General features: G+C 34.9%; 1 protein-coding gene across 5 annotated transcripts in view; it reads right to left on the reverse strand.

The window, feature by feature from the left end:
• Window positions 1–1,566: 1,566 nt before the first annotated feature.
• The window catches only part of LOC150081550 (organic cation transporter protein-like), a 165,577-nt gene continuing 143,577 nt past the window's right edge, over window positions 1,567–23,566 (reverse strand). For all 5 annotated transcript variants that reach the window (XM_090380098.1, XM_090380096.1, XM_090380097.1 and 2 more), the window contains 4 exons: window positions 17,869–18,083; window positions 8,500–8,681; window positions 4,702–4,841; window positions 1,567–2,035 (listed from right to left, as the gene is read on the reverse strand). In XM_090380098.1, the coding sequence (XP_090236224.1) occupies window positions 1,924–2,035; window positions 4,702–4,841; window positions 8,500–8,681; window positions 17,869–18,083 (649 nt within the window). In that variant the 3' untranslated portion in view covers window positions 1,567–1,923. The remainder of the gene's footprint in view (window positions 2,036–4,701; window positions 4,842–8,499; window positions 8,682–17,868; window positions 18,084–23,566) is intronic.

Raw genomic sequence — 23,566 nt, forward strand, 5'->3', positions numbered from 1 at the left:
ATCACTCGGTACAAGATAATTATTTGAGAAGAATTGTTGATAAGGATTAATGCTGTAGGTGTTGGAGAAACACTTTCATTGGTGCTATACTTCTTTGGAATAATCATAACAATGTGTTTCTTTAAGAAACTTGTCATTATATCAAAATACTATAACAACAACTTATTTTATCAAAATATTCTGGATACAGTGGATTTACGCTATTTGAAATTTCATATCTAGTCTAATACAATCAATGTTTTTTGTTGTTGGTTTTAACTGACATTTATTTATATTATATAATATTATATAAAACCCAATGTTTGCTGCTGATGTAGCTCTATAACCTTTATTTTCTATGCTATCATCCACTATTTTTTTTCCTTCCAGGTTTTTCATTAATTATATTACCTTCTTCATATACGATTTAATTAAATATCTTCAGATTGTAATATCAACAATTATTTCTGGCTTCATTATTCTTCATTATTTTTATTTGAAAAACTATGCTTGGTAAATCTGTGAGCATGCATTAACACTGAAATGCTTACTACAAATTTTGGCAATTGTTTCCAAGCAGTGGAAAATATCGTTGCAGTTTTTCGAAATACTTGACTAACGATTATATATTACTATTCATAGAATTGTTTTTGAATAGCCACCAACGTTTACGTATTGATCGATATTCAAAAAAAAAGAAAACGATTAAGAAAAAAATACTGTATATATATACATGTATATATAAAAGATACATTTGCATGGTGCATATATAAAAATTTAGACTTGTTTATTAAAATGCGTACATCCAGATACAAACTGATTTCCATTTGATATAAAATACCGACAATTATTTCATAATAAATATGCAGTCATTTTTAAATGACTTTAAATTCAATTTAAAATTTTTGATCATTTCTAAAAATACGAAAGCAGAAGTTTCGATTTGTATTAAAGGTTCCGTAACATCTTAACATAAGATAAAACCTTTAAAAACTCATTTCACATTCGGCAAAGTATTACAAAGCACGTCAATACCTTGAAGAAACAAATAATTTTTATATTTTTAGAATTACAAGTATGGATTGGATTTGAGCATACAGATTTCAACATAGGGAACTTTGAAATTATATTTATATAATCAGAGAGTATGTATATAATCAGGAATATACTATATTTAATAGCAACTCTACCATGAAGATAATGCTCTATTCAACTTACCTTATATGCGGTCTAACACGAAGCGTGCTAAAAAAAAATACGTTAAATAGCTGCCATGATGGTCACACAATTAAAATTCTAATTAAATATTTAATCTATTCCAACATCTAAAAATGAAAATCATAAATCTTAGAACAACCGAACTATTTCTAAAGTGTGCTCAGAACAGCTCTTAGAAATTGACCTCTGTTCATTTGAAGTATTAATCACTGTTATTATTATATTATTACTATAATATAATATGCTTATATTTTTATTTCCAACAACGCACAGGGTAAAAGAAGTGGGGAGGGCATCACTTTACAATCAGGCTACAGCCTGGTTTCCTTCGAACAAAAAAGGGGGGGGGGGAGAGAAACATGCAAAAAAAAGGTAAAAAAATATAAAAGGTAAATATAAAAACAGTAAAAAATATTCTGTATTATTCCAGAAGTGTGTGTGAGAAAGAGAGAGAAGGAAAGAGAGAGATTCTAATATTTTGTTATCGTTGGGTACAGTCACTTTCATTCTACAATTTTACTTCGCTACGAATAAGGCACAAGCCTTTTTCGTTGGGATATCGAATAAAAAATTAAAGCTAGCAGTTAGTCTGTATATATGTAATGAGAACATACGTATCCCATTCATTTTAAAGTACTCATTTACATATTTACAGAAATTGTAGATGCACGGATAAAATGGCTGCTGTTTGCCCTTCAGTGAACTATCGAAACGAAATAATATTATTTACAATGATGGATTAGTCTGGTAGGTCTTAGTAATGATAGCTATCTGAGATGACTCACTATGTTTCTCGAAACCTTGCTCAATACGTGTTTTTACGCTGGACCTCCTTCCTCTGAAACAAAAAATAACAGTACTATTAAAAAGCAATGCCGCAGTAAGGTACCTCTACGCCCGCGATATAACCGAAAAATACCTTCTCCAAACTTTAATTATTAAAAATATACATGTTCACTGCGCGATATATAAAACCCTATTGTATTTATTATTATGTATATTTTTTTACATAAAGTACAACACAACAAAGAATACACTGTTATAAAATGTAGTTATAAAATATTATAAAACGTTATAAAATGAGAGAGTACCTATTAAAAAAATTCATTTTTCTACTTTTTAATGCTGCAAATTTCCAAGCTCCGAATCCTGCATTCGCGCTTAAATATCCAAAGCAGGCAATTCAATGAAAAAATCGTTAAACTAGTGTGATGATGCTACCGTACTACTTGGCATTTGCACTTTCTTTGTTTTAGCAGCCGTAGCGGTCTCATCCTCTTTCCTGCTCCAATACGCTACTGTTAATAACTTATATTAACTTACTTACGCTGATTTAAAAGTTTAGAATAGTTTGTTTACCACGTGACGAAACTAGGTTTGTGCATAGCGAACAGATCTACAGCAAGTGGCCACCTTATTAAGTACACCAACCTAATAGCGGGTAGGTACCCTCTAGCCCTCTAGAGCAGTCTGCATTCCTCGTAGTACGGACTCAATGAGGTGTCCAAACCGTGCCTCAAGAATGCTGGTCCATGTTTACTCAATTGTTTCCCAACAGTTGTTAATAAAAATTGGATGTTGCAGATCTTGGCTCCTAAGAGCTTGTTACACCTCATCCCACAGGTGCTCTTTGTGTGAAAACTGGTGATCGGGGAGGCCAACGCAGTAGGTCACTCATTTTCCTGGGACCAGTTCTGTACAATCCTGGTCTAGTGATACGGCGTTATCTTGTTGGAAGACCCAATGCGCAGATGAATATGCTGCACCATATAGGGATGAACCAGGTCAAAAGCAATTTCTAGATGACATGTGGCAGCATTCAAACGTTGTTCCATTGGTATTAAAAGGCCCAATGCGCATCATGAAAACATCCTGCACACCATTAAACCGCCAATACCTACGTGCACTATTGATAACTGTCAGGATAGAAGCATGGACTCATGTTGGTTTCGCAATATTCTAGTTTTCCAATCAGCAGAAACTAGAATTCGCCAGAGCAGGCAACATTTTTCCAATCCTTTGCTGTCCTCTGCTGTTCGCGCGTCACTATAACCGCACCTTTTCGTTTTTCGCTAACAGGAGTGGAACGCTGTTCGGTCGTCAGCTGATATGTTTTTGTCAATGTACGACGAGTTGTGCGTTCTGAAATGCCTCTTTGGTTAACACTGTTGTATTAACTTACTTTCGGTTGAATTGTTATTTGACTGAGGTTGGCCTTTCTGTTAACGTGCCTTGTCAGCCACTGTTGAGTTCTCGCATTAACGAGCTATTTCCGACTGTAGGCTCACGGTTGGCTGATGTTACTTTTAGTTATTGGACCTATTTCAATAAACCCCATATACAGCTTAAGTGAATCCCAGCAGGATGGCAGTTTCTGAGATATTTACCGGCAGTGGATCCATGATAGTCAGCGCCTTTAAATATTTACCATACTTACTGGCACTGACTATCATACATGTTTACAGTGACTTAAATCTTTCGTTCTGCTCAGTCTTGCATAGAACTGCATACGTACAGCATCCCTATTTATCTACCCACTTGCTTTATATCGCATAGTAAGAACACTGTTACTGAAGGAGCTCTCCAATTCATGATATGGGTAAATACCTGCTAAAATGGCCACTTAGTATATATACAATTTTAATTATAAAAGGGTTTAATGTGCAATCCCAGTTTTATTTACCAATTGTATTTCATCGCTGTGCCTAGTGTAATTTGGCATTGCCTGTAGGAAACTTACGAGCTGACAAGATGGGCGGGTAGGTTAGTTATGATAATCTTATTTTGTATTGCATGTCCATTATCCTGTGGGTATTTGCATTTTGTAGATTAAATAATATCAGCGTAAAGTTTAGTTTTCTACTTACGGGTCAATAGGACTTGCTTTTTGAAATAGTATTAAGGGCAAATTTTTTTTTTGTGTGTGAACTGCTTCTAGATTGCTATGGTAATTTTTATCAGTTCTTTCATGCCTTCCGTAGGTAAGGAAGGGGGGGGGGGTTATTAACGCGAATTCCCGGTAAAAATTATGTCGATTATACAAATTATCTTGATGCTTCCCTAAGCGCACCACACACCTTTCTATGGCACTCTGATCTAAAAGTTTGATCAGCGTCGCTTTAGATCAGTGACTAACGATCCACGATTAGCGGGTCAATGGCTGACCTGCTACCACCTTTGGATAGTCCATTAATTAAACGCAAAATAAAAAAACAAAATAAAAAATAAAATAAAATAAACAAAAAAAAAATATTTTTCAAATAATTTTTAAATAATGTATATTATAGACCGAAACCATTAAGAGTGCCAATCTCCACATTTATATTGCCAGAATAAAGGTCGATAATATAATGTCGGTCAAAAGAGTGGCAAAGTACTAATCAATTTCTTTCTACCAATTAAAAGGTTAATGGAATTAGTTATGGTTATATGCATTTCATTTCAGATAAAAATTCTAAGTTTACTCAATTGAGAAAAAAAATTATAACCAGAAGTGATATTTACCTTACAATCTTTTCGGCCTGCTCCAGAGTATCAGGAACATCCATATTTCTTGTTTCTGGTAAAAATAAAACTAGAAGTCCACTAATCACTGATAATCCTCCATAGATTCCTAAGGCTACGCCTATATAAGTGAATTTCCCCTAATATATTAAAAGAAAAACGAACACAGTAATGTTTTTGTTCACAGCAAAAGAGAAGGGGGGAGAAGAAGGGAGGGAGGGAGGGAGGGGGAGAGAGATTCATTTTAATCTACGACTTACTGCTGTAATGAAGAAGTTAATTAAGTTTACGATTTGTAAACAATTTGTAAAATGACAAAGCAGTGTGCGAATTACTCCAGATGGAGCACTGACTTAAAAGAAGCACATGCAAACCAGGAGAAAATATTTATTATACATTCGCCAAAGAAACTCGAGAGTGAATTACATACCGCGAATAAACTGTAATGGAGCTTCAGTTCTCCTAACTGAAATAATAATAATAAAAAAAAAAAAAAACATTAAATTTCAAATCATTTAGAATTCGAATTGACAGTTGAGGAGAGTACGAATTTCGAAATAACCAGTGCGTTGTATTATTCGTTATAGGATAAATCAGATTTTTTTGAAAATAGTCGTGAATATGATTGTTGCATGCGACAATCATATAATATAAGTAATAAGGCCATAAGTAATTACGGGAAAATAGATGTATACTACCATCAATCGATTTTTTCAATGGTATAGGTGTTTTTCCTACGCATTCTGGGGCTGGCTGGGAAATAAGACTGCTCAGATAATCTAAACACAAAATAATCTGAAAACTAAAGAGAAAATCAGTTCGAATAATCAAGGCTCTACTTTAGAAAGTTTCTATTGCATTTCTCTGAATTTGGGATTGGCATCTGAATGGAGAGAGAAAAGTAATTAAAACGAGAAATACAATTAAGTACAATATATATATAGTGGTATATAGAAAGTGTGAAGTAGAAGTTTATTACTACTAAACCTACAATATACACGAGAAGTGAACTAGAAGAAATGAATAAGAAATGTAGTGATATACAATTGGATAAAGTGACAAAATACGATAGGATAAGACGGCTAAAATAATATGGAGGTAAAATAAGATCACATTGCGGAGTTACTCACAATTTCAATGTCATCTACCAAAATTATAAGAAAGACCGAAATGCGCTTGCTTCTGTTCCGACATGTTCTTTATGCCATTGAACACGTGTTACGAACGATTTTGAATTTTGCGGTAAGAATAGGGCCTAATAAGTTATGCCAAGAATTATAATTATAAATGGAGCATACAGAACATGGATGACCTTACAGATGCAAGAAAGAGCCAGAAAAATTGCCGTAATGATAAAAATTGATAATGAAAAAAGAGGAATAAACTGGAGGGACTTGTTCGTTACCTTGTAGTACTGAAAATGGCTGAGATGCGCCATCCACGTGTATATTTGTGTGTGATGCACACTAGGGTGCCTGGTGTTAGCGATCGAAAAAAAAATGGTAATGATAAAATTGTTGTGGGATGATGATGGAAATGATTAAAAGATATATGGATATGTGTGATGATGAGCGCAATTAAATACATGCCAAACAAACTGCCCAGGATAGTTAAGAATTATAATGGCTTACAAAGCAACAGTGAACAGAGGGTAAAACTTTGTTAAGGCGAAAAATAGGTTTGGTAAAGGAGGTAGGTAGCATCTCCAATATTGCGTTCGTAAAACTAATGGTTCACGATAAGGAACATGCAGAAATGGAGAAAAGCCGAAAGATTAATTAGGTAGAGATAAATAGATAGCCTTGGGTAGTTTGGGGTTGAAAACCCCGAACTAGATGTTCGGCATGTATTTAATTGTGCTCATCATCACACATATTCATACACCTTTAATCATTTCCATCATCATTCCACAACAATTTCATCATTACCATTTTTTTTTCGATCGCTAACACCAGGCACCCTTGTGTGCATCACACACAAATATACACGTGAATGGCAGATCTCAGCCATTTTCAGTACTACAAGGTAACAGGGGCCCTAATACCCCTAGATTGCACCTTGAGCTCCCTCCAGTTTATTCTTATTTTTTAATTATCAATTTTTATCATTACTGCAATTTTTCTGGGCCTTTCTTGCTTCTGTAAGGTCATCCATGTTCTATATGCTCCACTTATAATTATAATTATTGGTATAACTTATTAGGCCCTATAATTACTACTACAAAATTCAAAATCGTCCATAAATAGTAGCATACAGAACATGCCATTCATGTAGCATACAGAACATATCAGAAACAGAAGCAAGAGCATTGCCGTCTTTCTCATAATTTCGGTGGACGACCTCTGACGAAGACACTGAAACTGTGAGTAACACTGCAATGCGATCTTATTTTACCTCCATATTATTTTAGTCGCCTTATCCTATCTTATTTTGTCACTTTATCCTATCGTATATCACTACATTTCTTATTCATTTCTTCTAGTTCACTTCTAGTGTATACCGTAGATTCAATAGTAACAAACTTCTACTTCAAACTTTCTACATTCCACTATTTATACATTATGGTTGTAGGGTACGGTTGCTTAAGCATTGTCCCCGATCCATAATACCTATTATTATCTTACTGTTTACTCCAATCGCTCTTCACTATTTACTTATTTACTTATTATATACATATTTATAGATTACATTTATACAAGTTTATAGATTATACATATTTATAGTTACATATTTATAGATATATACATAAATATATAATAACGCTTAACTGATTTGCCATGCTATTGGCATCTGTTTAATTTACTTTTATCTTAACATATATATATATATATATATATATATATTAAAGTTCATTCAAAACGTTATGACTTAATAGTGGGTGTGCGGTGAATCACTCTTAAATACCGGCAGCATATCAAAGCGCATTATCTTGCTGGAACGCATCTGGGCCATCCAGGAAGAAAGTCACCATGAAGGGGTTGTTCCTGATCAACCATAATGGACAGATGGTTATTAGCATTCAAGGTGCAATTTAGGGCTCCAAGAGATTTCCAAGAAAACATTCCCCTACCAAAACACTGCCGCCATTCCAGAGCATTGGAATGTTTCCTCTCCGCAGTTTTTCGCCGTATCCTCGATCTACTGCCCACACACACAATAGCAGCAAACGCGATTCATCGGAAAAAAGAAACATTTTACAGTCGTCAAAGGTCCAATATACAGTGTTGATGGCATTCAGATGCAAACTTTTGGCGTCGTTGGTGATGGGTAACAGTAAGCATGGAATAATGACTGGACGCCTACAGGAAGTCCCATATGGAGGAGGATTCTTAGGATCACCACTGGCCGTCCCCTTATTAAAGTCCATGGTCAGCTGTTCCACTGTTTCTCGGTCTATCGGCCGCACATAGCGATCCTGCCTACATTTATCACCACTTTCGATGAGGCCTGGCGACTGCTATTTTGTCCACTATACATTCACTCTTGGAACACCTTAACTCCAGCACTTTGCGAACAGCCCACAAGATTCACAGTTTTCATAATATTGCCGCCCATGAGCCGGTAACCGATATCCACTCTTTTTTCGAAGTCTGTCAGATCAGGTCTCTTGTCCATGTCGATGAAGTAATTTATACGGATCGTATGCCATGAACTTGCAGTTTCACACTTACCCGTACTCACCGAAAATGTGTGCCATGGGGGGAAGGGGCAGTAACGATCGATTGCTAAAACAGTGGGATGGTCATAATGTTTTGAGTGGACAGTGTATATGCACACATGTTTTTCAAATGTTCTTACCACTTCTTTCATAAAAGGTGCTAAGATTGATCCCAACCTTGCACACGTAGAACTAGATCCAACTCCAATGTTGCGTGCAACCGTAGGGTAGATCTCAGCCGAATATATGTATATGGTACAGAAGGACGCTGTGATACAGAACTTGCCTAACATAGCGAGAGCGATCTTGACCCACAAAAGATCTGTTAAATTAAAAACAAAATTTGTTATAAGTAATGTAACAATCAGAGAAAATATTTTATATTAAAATAGTAAATGAACCAGCTATAACAGGCATTATGAACTATAAGACAAGCATCCTTAACATTATACATGCCAATTACAAATACACTAATTAGTGTATTCGTAATTATTATAATTAATAATAATTTGTAATTTTAATAGAAAATCTAATATTATGTAGACCAATTATAAATAAACTAATTAGCATATTTGTAAATGGCTTGTATAATATTAGATTTCGCAGAACGTAATTTGACAAACTGGTATCATATAAAAAAGTAAATACTGGAGAAAATAATAATAATAATGTAGTTAAATTTGATCTCACTTGCAAAGATGAACTTCAGTAACATAAGCTGTGCACTCGTGTGTGTGTGTGTTCATAGGTTTTCCGATGAAACATTGTCCTTGATCTGGCAACCTTCTGGTAGGAGATACTCGTACAGCACGGGGTATTTTCTCTTCACCATTTGCAGTTCACCGAAATCGCTTTCTCCCTGCAAGAATTTACTCACAATGGTTTTGGCGTACCTGTTTATCAAGTCCTCTCACAGCAATAAATGTTTTTCGATTTGATATTCATTGAGTTGGAAAAATTTCAGTGTATCTGCTGAGGGCAACTACAGAATTCTTATGAATCTGTTTACCTTTTACACCTTATTTAACTGGAAATTTTAACTGGTTTCAAAGAAAATTCCAGTTTAAAAAAACCTGTTTTTTTTTTTTTTTTTTCAAAATTGGAAACAATATTCTGTAAGAAATGTAATTACTGTATAATCAAGGAAAAAATAAAACTGAATTTAACATTTCTCATCCTTCTTGTAAAGACTGTAATCAAAAATATCAAAAGGAATATTATAGTTGTAAGAAGTTAGATGAACATGGAAAAATGTGAATGTGGAAGAAAAGTACAAACTTATCTGAATAGTTATAAAATCTTACACAAATAAGAAGTTCTATTTCTTATTCTGGGAAGTTCTATTACGGGAAAAATATGCAAAAAATGTGATGTGAAAAAGAAAAGCTTATTTCAGAATTTCCAAAATATTCAAGTTATGATATTTATGAATTTAAGAATGTTTCAAAATGTATTTAAGAATGTGCAAAAAATAATGTCATTAACAGGTATATTTATGATGTAGATTGTGACTGTGGGATGAAAGTTCGCAAATTAAGCGTATATAATCATAGAAAATCATATCAACAAGCAATCAAAATTCATAAAAAAATCTGAGTAATTAATAAAAATTTTAGAAAATCACAAGTAATCAATGAAAATTTTTAATCGTGTTTTTACCCTAAAAAAGTTTGAGAAGCCACGTGTAAATAAGTTTTAACTTATTTTTATGGAAAAAAATTCTAATAAATGGGTAATAAACCGTGTAGTGCGTCAAATAACTGTTACAGACTTAAGAGATATTTGTAAATATTACAAATATATAGGTTATACAAATTTAAATAGAGAAAATTTTATGAATTTTATAATGTGAGAAACAGTTACACAGAAATAATAGAGTTCAATACATTCTTGGAGAATTAGGGAACTGCAAAATTATTGCAGGAAAAATTAATTTCATAGTTATGTAAGAATAAGAAATAGAAAAGCTTTAATTGAATTTATAATGAATGAAATTGAAAAAAAAAAGAAAGGAAAGTGATAAGAGAGAAAGATAAATATTTGCTAGAACAAACACTTTTCATATCATGTGAAACATATTATAAGCCTGATAAACATGATGAACACAATGAAAGTTTTACGCAGTTAATAATTTTAATGAAATTCAAGAAATAGAATCAGCTTATGATAGATCAAAAACTTATCAGAAATTCAAAATGTGAATCAAATCCTATGATATTCTTAGAAAATATAAAAGTGATTATTATTAAATAAATAAAAGCAATTTCACAGCAAATTAGTTTAAAGTTAATATAAACTTAAAAGTTGAAATTTGTAAACAAGATCAACGTTATGCATATTCATTTCAAAGCAAAAATCGTAGAATTCTACAAGGAACTAACTTAATGACTATGGGGGGACGAAGCACCTGCTCGCTGCGCTCGCTTCTTTTGATAAAATAAAATAAAATACTTAAAAAAGCTTTCGACACTGTGTGTCTCTTCCTCAGCTATGAATACATAAATATGTTACATATGGAAACAAGAATGGTACCACGTGGTCATGTTAGATAAACAAAGCGCGTGCAGAAAGTTTATTTAGCATGACTACTATAAAAGAGAAGCTATTTTTACCACAGTAAAACAAGCTTCTGTTACGTATTTTAGTATTTGTTACGTTTACCATGTAACCCGCATCCCTCTTCTCCCACTGGCTGAATAAATATCACTTGAAGGAAAATTATTTTAATGTATAGAAAGATTAAAATTTACTTTTGAATGAAATGCAAAAAAAAATGACGCAAGTAACGTTTCATGATTCTGGTTGAGTTGTATGCAGTGTTCAATATTTATATATATAATCCTTTGGGATGAAGATCTTACATTGATTTACCACAAACCCTTCAAAGTAAAAAAAACTATTGTTAATGCGAAAAATCAAGATATTCAGTGTTTCAAATGGAGTGTATTAGCTGCTTTACACCCAGTAGAAAAATATCCTAAAAGAATTTCAAAATACAGTAGACTGTCGAAATAATGGCACATTCGAAATAACAGCACACTGAGATCGGATCGGATACATACAGCGCAGATGTCTTGCAGTGCCAAAAAAAAAAAAAAAGAAAACGGCAAGTCACGTGATTACTGTATTTGTTTACGTTCGCCATTTCCACAAAGTGAATTCTGTACTGATATCACGGATTATACCGCTGTGTTACATTTATTTTAAATTAAAAACCCCTCATTATGGCTCCTAAAGTTCATAAACCTCATACAGAGAAGAAAAAACGAAGAACATTAAAACTTAGTGATTAATGACCCTAATTACATTAGGGTCATTAATCACTAGGGTCATCCGGAATGTTAATTCATATACCCATGTGTATTGTGTCTGAAAATTGAGTGTGTTCTCTCTTGATTTGCCTGTTTTGCTGGACGAAAAAACCACCAAGGTTTCTGGGGAAAAAAAACCTTGCCATCTATGCCTGAGACCCACTAACTCAGCCACGGTGCGAAAAACCTATAAAAGTTCCTCGCGTCGTCGACGGGTTCGAACCCAGGCCTTTTCCACCCAGTGTGGGGAGAACGGTGATGATACCACTGTGATACCGCACAAACTAAACTTGATATAATAAAGAAAAAGAACGGAGCGTAAGCAGTGTATTAATGGCAGAATATAACACTGGATCGGCAACATATTTATGTTTTTTTTTTTATGTGCAATTAATAAAACTGCATTTTTAATCTCTCTATTTTTTATTTGGCCTCATTATTTCTGCATTAAATACATGAAAAATAAAACTTTCTAGATAACGGAAAAATCGAAATAACGGCACCCTGAACCCCGAAGGTGCCGTTATTTCGATTGTCTACTGTATAAAAAATAAGAAAAGGAATTAAATTTTAAAATTATTCCTTTTCCTGTTTCACTATATGATATTCTTAAGTTCGAAAAGCAAAACAATATTCTTATTAATGTTTATCATTACCAAAAAAAAAAGTTCAATTTGCCCTTTACTTTACTGATAACTGAAAGTAATTACATAAGCTTGTGAATCTGTTCTATATGACGAAACATCTTGAAACTGATGATACCATTAAAGAACATACTGCTAGACCAAATCCTAAAGATTTGATCTAGCAGTATGTATGTATGTATTGTATGCAGCTCATACAATAAATTATCAAAAACATACATAAACCTAAGAGTTTTTGTTATATTAAATACGTTAATGATAACAAATGTGAATATAACTAACCTAGATTATACAGAGGCAACAAGAGTATTTATAGAATGGTTGGTTGAAGATGTAAAAATAATATTTAGATTCTACAATATAAAAGTAGATATGCTACCCCTTTCAGATGAAGAACAATTGAACTATGATAATGTAACAATATGTCATAATTGTGGATGTGAAATTCGAAGTGAATTCAAAAACAAATAACAAAGAAAGTTATTACAGAAAGTTAGAAATCATGATGACTTAACTGGAAAATTTAGAGGTGCAGCTCATAGTTGTAATTTGAAGTATAAAAATTCAGATTTCATTCCAGTAATTATACATAATTAAATAGTTAATTACAATCATATGTACATATTAAGGAATTAGGATTTAATAGTGGTGATATAACACCACTGCAAAATATGGAGAAAACTATATCAGTTTTGATAAAGAAATTAAATTCGAAGAAGATGAATATTTTGTAGATGATGAAGAAAATTCGAAGCAACAATTATCAAAACATTGAGTATAGATTCATTCAGATTTATGGGAACTAATATAGATAAGCTTTCTAGTAATGCTAAAAGAGATCAGTTCAAAACCATAAAGAAATAATTTTTAAAAAATAAGCTAAATTTAGCGATAAGAAAAGTTGTATACTCTGTGATTATATGAAATTCATCAGAAAAATGTGAAGAAAGTAAATTACCCGAAAAAGAATAAATCGGTCCTCTCACTCAGGATGAAGGGTCCGTAGTCACGAATGGTCGTTAGTGTAGTATCTCAAATAGAGAGCTTTATGGTAACTGAAAAAAAGTTTCTAGTACCCCAGCTTGGCCTAAAACTGAGGAACTAACGAAAACGTTGTCTATTTGAGTCTTTCCAGTTGTTGTGAATGACAAGGGTGGAGAAGCGACTCCGATTTCTTCCTGGAGAAGCGATTAAAGTCTTGGGCAAGAAGCGACTCGCAGGTGAGGGCCGTGCAAGACTTCGCGCAGGCGCCTCCCCATCACCGTCGCCTCAACACTGGCTCTCTGAGTTCCTCCTTGCCGGGACAACTCCAGCTTTGAAAATTAAAAAATACTCCTCGTCGCAAAATTTATAAATGACCTTTATAGGATTATTAACTAACTATTTATCAATCTTTTTGTCACCAAAAGGAGAGTTACTTAGTACAAAGAAGCGTGCTATCGAAGTGCAATAAAAAATTGGTTTTTAATTTTAACACAAAAAGTAAATGATAGATTTCAATCGGAATAGTTTTCTCTTGATAAGCATCGAATAACGCATAGCTATTGTGATTTTTAAATTTTTAGCTCCATTAGCGACGGAAATAGAGGGGGAAGGGATACGAAAATTAGTCACATTTTCCTGTCTGGCGCCGCCATTTTTAATTTTAAAAATATTTAAAAATTATACTTCAAACCTACTCGTTGGGCTCTTTCCAACGGTGTATAATATGTCATAATTGTGGATGTGAAATTCGAAGTGAATTCAAAAACGAATAATAAGGAAAGTTATTACAGAGAGTTAGAAATCATGATGACTTACCCATGATGTACAAACCCATGCAAAATTTCAAGACAATAGGTTGAGTGGTTCCAGAGATACAATGCTGGGACAGACAGACAGACAACCGAGTGACATTATAAGGGTCCTTCTAACGAAGGACCCTTATAATGTCATTCTATATACGCACAAAAAGTTTGAAAACAACTTAATATAAAAACATGGATGAATATTCTGATTTGTATTTAAAAACTGGTTTAAAAATTTAGAGATGGTTTGTCTAGATGCCTATAAATTAGATCTAAGTAATAACGCATTTGCTTGGTATTACACAGCTCCTAGTTTATCCTGGAATGCAATGTTAAAAATAACAAATACTGAATTACAGTTGCTAACTTATATCGATATGTACTTAATGATTGTAAAAGGTATTAGAGGTGTAATTAATCAATGTTGTACTAGATATGAAAAAAAAAAAACAACAAATAATAAACATCAAAAACATTTTGATAAAAATGAATTATGACCATTCTTAATGTACTTAGACGAAAATAACTTATATGGATGGGCGATGAGTGAATATTTACCTTATGGAGGATTAAAATTGGTAGATACATATATAGAGGTAACTCAAATACCTCATGATTATGAAACTAGATATATTTTAGAAGTAGATTTGCAATATCGTAAAGAATTACGTGATTAATATAAGGATTTACCTTCAGCTCCTGAACATGTAAGTGTAATAAAAAATATCTAAATTAATGACTATGTTATATAATAAAGAAAAGTACATGCCACATTATAGAAACTTAAAGAAGTATTTAGAATTAGGGCTAAAAATAACAGAAATACATAGAGTATTAGAATTCAAGAAATCTAACTGGTTAAAATTATATATAGATTTTAATACAGATAAAAGAACTAAAGCTAATAACGCATTTGAGAAAGATTTCTATAAGATAATGAATAATACGGTTTATGGAAAATATAAGAAAACGAATTGATGTTATATTACGTTGTGATGGAAATAAAGTTGAAAAATTAATAGCTAAACCTAACTTTATGAAACGAGACATGATTTCAGAAAAATTATGCGCAGTTCATATGAAAAAACTATTAGTAACTTTAGATAAACTTATTTATTTTGGAATGTGTATTTCAGATATACACTGAGTGATCACTGAATCATGACCACCTACGTAATACTTCGTAGGTCTTCCTTTTGCCCTCAGTACAGCAGCTATCCGACGTGGCATTGATTCAACAAGACGTCGGAAGCTTTCGGGAGGTATGGCCAACCAAGCTGTGCGTAATGCGCCCAGCAATGCAAATACGGAGGTGATTGGTGTATCCTGATATGCCTTTCCATAGTGTCCCACAAGTGCTCTATGGGATTGATATCGGTGGAGTTCGAAGACCAATCTGTAAGCTGGAAGTCAGAACTGTGTTCCTCAAACCATTCTTGCACAACAAGTGCCCGATGGCTCGGCGCATTGTCATCTTGGAAGACACCATCGTCATTCGGGAAAAAGTGTAACATAGTGGGGTGTACACAGTCAGCAAGGAGTTGACGATAGCGGAGATCAGTGATACGTTGTTCCACATGCACCAAGGGTCCAAGTTCCTGCCAGCGAAACATGCCCCACACCATTCATCATGCATGGTATCAAAAGTGCAAGCCGCCTCCACCGGTTAGCACTTTTGATACCATGCATGATGAATCAAGAACCTCATGTTGTTGGCACCAAATCCGTACACAACCATCCACGGTGTGGAGTAAATAACGTGACTCATCCGACCAGCACACCTTCTTCCAGTCTTCTAAAGTCCAACTTGCATGCTCTTTGCACCAGGCGAGTCTTTTACGCCGATGAACCTTGGTTAGGAGAGATGCCGTCGGGGTCGTCTGCTGGTATAGCCCATACGTGCGAGCGTGAGACGCATGGTTATGCCAGACATTGTTCCAAGTTGGCCCATGTCTTCAACAGTGCTGCGGCTCTTCGCCTGTACGAGTCGTCGGACCCGGCGCTCACCTCTAACATCAACCTTTCGCTGACCTTTGCAGTTTTGCCGTCCGGTCGTTGTTTGACCATTTTGACGTCAGTCCTGGTACAGCCTTTGTTTTTGTTTGTATAACATTATTAGTTTTTGTTTTAGTTTTACGCTTAAAGCAGCAAATATTCATTGTATTTATAATAGAAGAAATTTTATCAATTATTAACACGAATCGTTATTTTGTTTTAATTATAGGCTTAATCATCCATCTACCTACCCATTCTTAAAAGTTTGGTTTTGTATAGCATCTAAATCATTTAATATTTCTTGATCTGCTATATAACGTTCAGCTGTATCGTCAGTTTTACTATAGGCAATATCATGTATCTTACAGCTTTCTTCAACTCTATTAATTCCTTTATCTCCTCTTCTAGCTAATCTCTCTTATCTTGCAACTAACTAACTATATCACCTAATTTCTCATTAAAATCACTAAGTGTTTGAGCAAATGAATGCAACACATCATAAGGTGATTTATTTTTATTTCTAAGTTTAGTGTATTTCATACAATAATAACCGCATAAAACTGAATCTGATTTTTGAATCTGACTTCAGAGTTATATACTATTTATTTATTTGAAGTTTTTAAATAGTTTTAACTTCTGGTGGAGAAAACCGAAATGAATCAAAACGTTTTACATATTTTGGGTTTGTATTGTAATAACATACCCAGTGAGCGCCATTTCCTATAACTGAATCTAGATTAACAATACTGCTTCAGTGATATCGCTTTTATTCTTTTATTAGTTATTGGCTGTACACAATTTCAGTTTTAATTTGTATACAGGGTATTTATTTTATATTTTATTTTATTTATCAGCGTCCGTGTAGTTAATTTATTTTTTTTTAAACTTTAGTCATTTTGACTGTTTCGTCGGTAAAAGTAATATTTATTTTATTATAGAATAGCATGCTTTCTTCATGATTTTTTGAAAATGGCAACTAAATGCGAGTCACTCGTCACATATGAGACCTAAGTAAGGTGGGAGGTTACCATTTGAACTATTTTGTTCTTCACCAAAATTTAGATATCATTTTTAAACATTTTAGCGAAGGTCATTTGTGCATGACTCATTTGTAATCGAACTGGAGTCCTATCCTTTTTGAGTATTCTTCAAGACTAAGTATAACCGCGACTTGTTGATTAACAGATTGAGTGGCCTTTGGGTGATTGAATATCACAAAGTACTTTTAGATCAGCGACACGTTGTAATTGTGATTTTGGATTAGCAGCTAAAGATGGTCCTAAAAGCTGCCGCAAGGAGAACGGCGGAAGAGAAAGCCACCCTGTAGCACTCCCGTCTCATGAAAACCAAGTAAAGTGCAGCCATTATCAACCCACTGCAGGATGGAAGCCTCCTCAACAATCATGCTGAGGGAAAATGGACCATAATCTGCCACGCTGGTACAGTGCGGGTTGGCAGATCGACCGTATTCAGCAGTCAGGGGCTTGAACCCCGATTTACTCAAAGAGCGTGTGCTACTGCACTCCCGCTCCTGCCCACTCGGCTACGGAGGCCGGTCATGAAAACCAAGACTGAGTACAATTACTCCAGGTTTACTAAAATCACCACTAACATTTCTTAGTAGTGATATTTAGTAATTCTTTAATGATTCTGTGGTGCTACGATTCTGTGTTATATATATATATATATATATATATATATATAATGTATAAACTTTAGTATATATATATATATATAGTATCTTATTAGCAAATACAGCAGAGAAACCTTACCATCTGAAACGGGAATTGTTGAGATGCACGCGACGCCACCTGCTACCATCATACACATCAGAGGAATTCTGCGTCCTATATACTTGAGAACTATAAGACAAACGAGACCAGCTGGAAACTCGATCACTCCGGCAATAAAGAAATTTATGTATAGATTACCACCAAGGTCGCCGCTATTCAAGGAAAGGCCGTAGTATATAAAAGAATTTACAAACCTGCAAGATCAAGATAAAGGGTTAATATTGCAAAATTGGATTACAAAACTTAAAAAAGTGTATTTCAATTTGGGAAATGCAATAATACAAGTAAAGAAGTTAAGCATAAGTTTAATTTTGGTTTCTAGTGAACGGTAAAACATAATGGAATCACATAAATACAAGTGCCATTCCATGATGCATTTTCACATTAAAATTCTCTGGATAAAAATAGAAAACTGTTAATGGTTACATTACGTACTGACTGAAATCTAATATAATATAACGTTCTTGATCTGCTATATAACGTTGAGCTGTATCTTCAGTTTTACTATAGGTAATATCATGAATCTTACAGCTTTCGTATTACATGTAAATACAGTAATGTTGAAAAAAAAAAAAAAAAAAACATTAGACACATTTTGTTGAACATTTGAAGTTTCATAAAAGAAATATACTGTACATTATTAAAGCTATCCTATATTTTACCTTCACGATTTTACCTTATTTTCTTCAACAAAGAAAAATCATATACCATAATGGTGTAAATATGAATTTAATTTTATGCGAAATTTAAATTTCTAAAAATAAAACTCATGTATATATTTTGAGGAACAAAGTATGGAAGGGCAACAAATGTATTTAATTTCAATGAGCGAGAAGATTATTTCACCAATGTAAATTTCTTTACCTTGTTAAAAATATATAAAAAAATTGCATTGATGCTAAAATGTATGGTTTGAGCAGTTTATATTAGTAAAATATGGATTTTTTAATGGAGAAATGGGGGTTTTAACAGAAGGGGATTTTTTTTTTCAAACTACGTGTTTTCTTCATTCAGCCAGAATGAAGTTTGGATTAAAATCAATCCGAACTTCAAGCTATATTAATATACGTAATTTTTTCTACATTAATATATGTACTGTAGTTCGAATTAAAATTTGGCGGACCACTATTAGCGTGACTGCAGACATCGTGAATGATCCATCGTAGTAGTAGTAGTGGCATGTGATGCAAGAAAGCAAGTGTATGAGCTTATGCAGCATCAGCCAAAAAAAAAAAAAATCACACCATTCCCTCCAAATGCCTGTCCAGTTCCTCCTTAAATTTATTTAACCTGTCAACTTCCACAACAACAGATGGAAGTTTGTTCCACCAATTAACCACCCGCTGGCTAAAGGCAAATTTCTTAATTTTAATTTATGCCCCCTTAGGTTCGTAATCTGAACAAGTGGAAGGATCCCATCAGAATTCAGCGTGCTCAACCCATTCAAGGCCTTATACACCTCAATAAGATCACCGCGCAGGTGCCTAGTCTCCAGCCACTGCAATTTGCAGAACTTAAGCCTCTCTTGGTAAGATGATCCCTTCATTCCCCACACCAATCTTGTTGCCCGTCTCTGTACACGCTCAAGTAAATCTACATCCTTCCTAAAATGAGGCCTCCAGACCTGTACGCAGTACTCAAGGCGTGGCCTGACCATTGCCTTATACAGAGGTACAATCACCTCCTTCTCCCTGCTAGCAAAATTCCTATATATCATTGACAAAACCCCATGACCTGCCCTAGAAGCCTGTCTGCATTGCTCTTCATATCTGACTGCACAATTACTTCCAGGTCTTTTTCATTTTCTACCACCTTAAGCGTAGTACCACACAGTTGGTACGTTTCTCTGGGGTTACTTCTACCCATATGCAGTACTTTGCATTTGTCAAGGTTAAACTTCAGTTGCCACTTCTTAGCCCATCTGCCCAAATTATCTACATCCTGTTGCAGTAGCACACTGCCATTACTGTCATTAACAACCCTGCCAACCTTTGTATCATCTGCAAACTTCGACATTAAGCCTGATATACCTTCATCAATATCATTGATAAATATACAAAGCAACAGTGGACCTAACACCGAACCCTGTGGGACTCCACTAATAACATTAGTCCATGAAGAGCAGCATCCATTGATTACCAATCTCTGTCCTCTCCCACTCAATCATCCTTTTATCCATTGTAGCAATTTACCTTTAATATCATTCTGCTCCAATTTGTACAATAGTCTTCACTGCGCAACAGTGTCAAAAGCTTTCCTGAACTCCAAATATATGATATCAAAGTTATTTTTTGCATCCAGTTCCTTTGTAACCACATCATAATATCCTATCAAATTTGTCAGACAAGACTTTCCCTTAACAAACCCATGCTGTGTCTGAATTATTGCTGCAGTCTTGTCTAGATGATCCTGCAATGCATCTTTAACCAGTGACTCCATTATTTTACCCGGAACAGAAGTTAAACTAACTGGTCTGTAATTACTCGTGTCACCCTTCGATCCCCCTTTGTGAATTGGGGATACATTTGCACATCTCCAGTCCGTGGGAACCTCCCCTGAGTCCACGGATGCTCTCATAATTATGGCTAAGGGTGTGCTTAGTTGCTTTGCCGCCTCCTTTAATATAACTGGATAGATCCCATCCACCCCAAGTGCTTTTCTTATGTTTAACTTCAACAATTTCTCGTCCACTTTGCTCTCAGTTATTACAAAATCATTAAGTATCCTGCTACAATTTGATAACCTTCTGCCATTTTCAAACCTTAATAATTCCTCATGTGTGAATGTAGATGCAAAATACTCATTCAGTTTGTTTGCTATCTGAGCAAGATCATCAACAGTCGAACCATCGATGTCAAGTGGACCAATCAGATTCATCCCATTCCTTTTAGAGTTTATATAAGTAAAGAAATCCTTGCTGTTTTTCTTAGCATCTTTTGCCAAGGATTTCTCGTAATGTGCCTTCGCCTGCTTAACCTCCTTTGTGACCTGATTACAGACTAGCTTATATCTGCCATAGGCTTCTGAGTCGCTTGATGATTTATATGCATCCCATGCATTTTTCTTCTCTCTTACGAGTCTCATTAGTTCATTTGATAACCATTTAGGCCTAAACCTTGAACAATGTTTCTTAATAGGTATGAAACTTTTAGTAGCATCCACGATTAATTCCTTGAATGCTTCCCACTTAGAATTTACTGTTGATAACATCGTCAGTTGATCCCACTGTACAGAATTTAAAAACTGTCGGAGACCACTGTAATCCCCCTTACGGAAGCAAAAACCCTTTCCTTTACACCTGATGGTAAATAAATCTTTAAGTAAATCCCACATCAGTACACTGTGATCACTGCCACCTAGTGGTTCCTTTATCTGCAAATTCTTAATACACGAATAATTACTGCTGATAACCAGATCAAGAGTATTACTTTCTCTGGTTGCCTCTAGAACATGCTGCTGCAGACAACAATCATCCAATAAATCCACAAAAGTCTGACTAGTGTGTGTATGACCAACCCACAAGTTACAGTGAATATCTGGGAAGTTAAAATCCCCCATTATAAGACATTCCGATTTACTAGCCCACTCTATTTCCCTGTACAATTGTTCATTGTACTCATTCGAGTCATTAGGCCTATAACACACTCCTACTCTTATTTTTGCTTTCGCAGTGCTTATGTCACACCAAACTGACTCAACAGTGCACTGCTCATCTATATCAACTGGATGCACTTCTTTTGATTTTATGTGTTTCTTAATTAACAGCATAACACCTCCTCCCTTTCTATCCTGTCTATCCTTTCTGTACACATTGTACTCCCCAAATTCCAGTTCAGCATTCCTTATATCTGTGTGACACCACGTCTCTGCTATCCCAACAATATCCGCCTTTGATGTCTTGACCAACACTTCAAATTCATCAAATTTATTAACTATACTTCTAGCATTGGTATACATTCAAGCATACATGCTCCTACTCCTATGCCTAGTTACCCTAACACATCCCATATACCCACCTATTTCAGGATGACTGCCATCCGTCCCTGAAACCCCCAACACCCCACGCTCCAGGTCGGTACTTATTCTAATAGAAGCTGTGCAAGATTCACCTTCACCTCTGCCTACGGCTACTGTTAAACTATTAGTCCTTGTATCCCCCAAAAGCTATCAGTTTTCCGACCCACTTAACACTGCCTCGATAGCATCAGCAAATATTCTTGCACCCTTTCTATTTAAGTGTATCCCATCCCTATAGAAGCAGTCTCTCCTGTTAACAAGTACAGACCAGGCTGAAAAAAGTTCTACCCCTTGAGCCTTGCACATTCTTTTCAGGGCCGAATTGATCGACAAGGCTCTCATCATATACTCCCTCCTATCGTGTCTGGGCAGAATTGCAGACACTTTCAAATTCAACCCTAATTCTCGGCTTTTGTTCAACAGTGACCTGTACTTGTCAAGTAATTCTGCCGGTCTCCTACTCTTAATATCATTAGTGCCAACGTATACAACTATATCACCTTTTGTGCCCTTAAAAGATGATATCCGCTCTACGTCATCAACCTTTGCCCCTGGCAGACATACCCTGGTCCTGTTCCACCTATCCTTTTTACAAAGCATGTTTCCCGTTTCCCTGACAATAGAGTCACCAACAACTACTAGTTCCTGTGGGACCATCGCATTCTGCTTTGGGGGTTGCCGCTGTTGCGTGATGACCAACTGCAAGCTCTGACGTTGATGTGGGCAGCTGAGAGCTTGATGGGCCCCTCAATTTTTATCTTTCGAGGGCATCCACCCAAACTCTCATATAAGCCCATAACAACGCTGAGTTGTCGCCTGATTTCCTTACACTCCTTACATCGCGCACACACAAAGACATCCCCCATGGCAATATCATGTTCCGTTCCAGATAGTCGGTAAACATTTCACAAGTCGCACATTTTTTTAGGCTCTGATGCGTTAGAGAATCGCCCTCCTCAGTTCTCCCCCGAGTCACAGCACTCATGCCACTTTGTGCCCGTTGCTTTGCTGCTCTAGTTTGGAGCATGATACTTTAAATTAATAAAATCAATAAATTAAATTAATTAAATGTCAATACTACGCTATCTAATAGAAACAGTGAAGCGTATTACTCTATAAATTATAAGTTAGAGCTACCCAACTATCTCAATTAAAAATTTGAATTCTCTAAAACTATATACAAAAACAATGGCTGCAAGATTCGAACGAAATAACAGTTTTACGTATATTAAGTATTACGTATATCTACAGAAACTGTTTATCTAAATTAAAATAAAAATAACCAGCGTAACTATAACTATAAGACTACGTATTAAGTAGAATATAAAATAAAAATTATGTAAATAAAAAGGCAAACACTTATCGTTTTTTCGGAGCCTGCAACTCACAGCTGTAATGCACACTTCTGAAAAGTCTTAATAAGGGACTCATTTCACAGAAACTTAAGATGTAGAATATTGCTATTGCATGACAGCCAAAGGCGTGTACAGTGCATTCAGCTAAAACGACTAATTTTAGATGGTAAATTCGTGATCAATCTGCCTACAACCTGATATTACTCCTTGTACAACAGCTTGGCGACAAAAGTTTTTTTAACGATGAGGAGGTTGAAAATTAACTACGTCGCTTGTTAAAGCAGCAACCTTCGTCTTTTTACTGA

This window comes from Mastigoproctus giganteus, chromosome 8 (assembly GCF_048544385.1).
Source record: "Mastigoproctus giganteus isolate SK-2022 chromosome 8, ASM4854438v1, whole genome shotgun sequence".
NCBI classification, from domain to species: Eukaryota; Metazoa; Arthropoda; class Arachnida; order Uropygi; family Thelyphonidae; genus Mastigoproctus; species Mastigoproctus giganteus.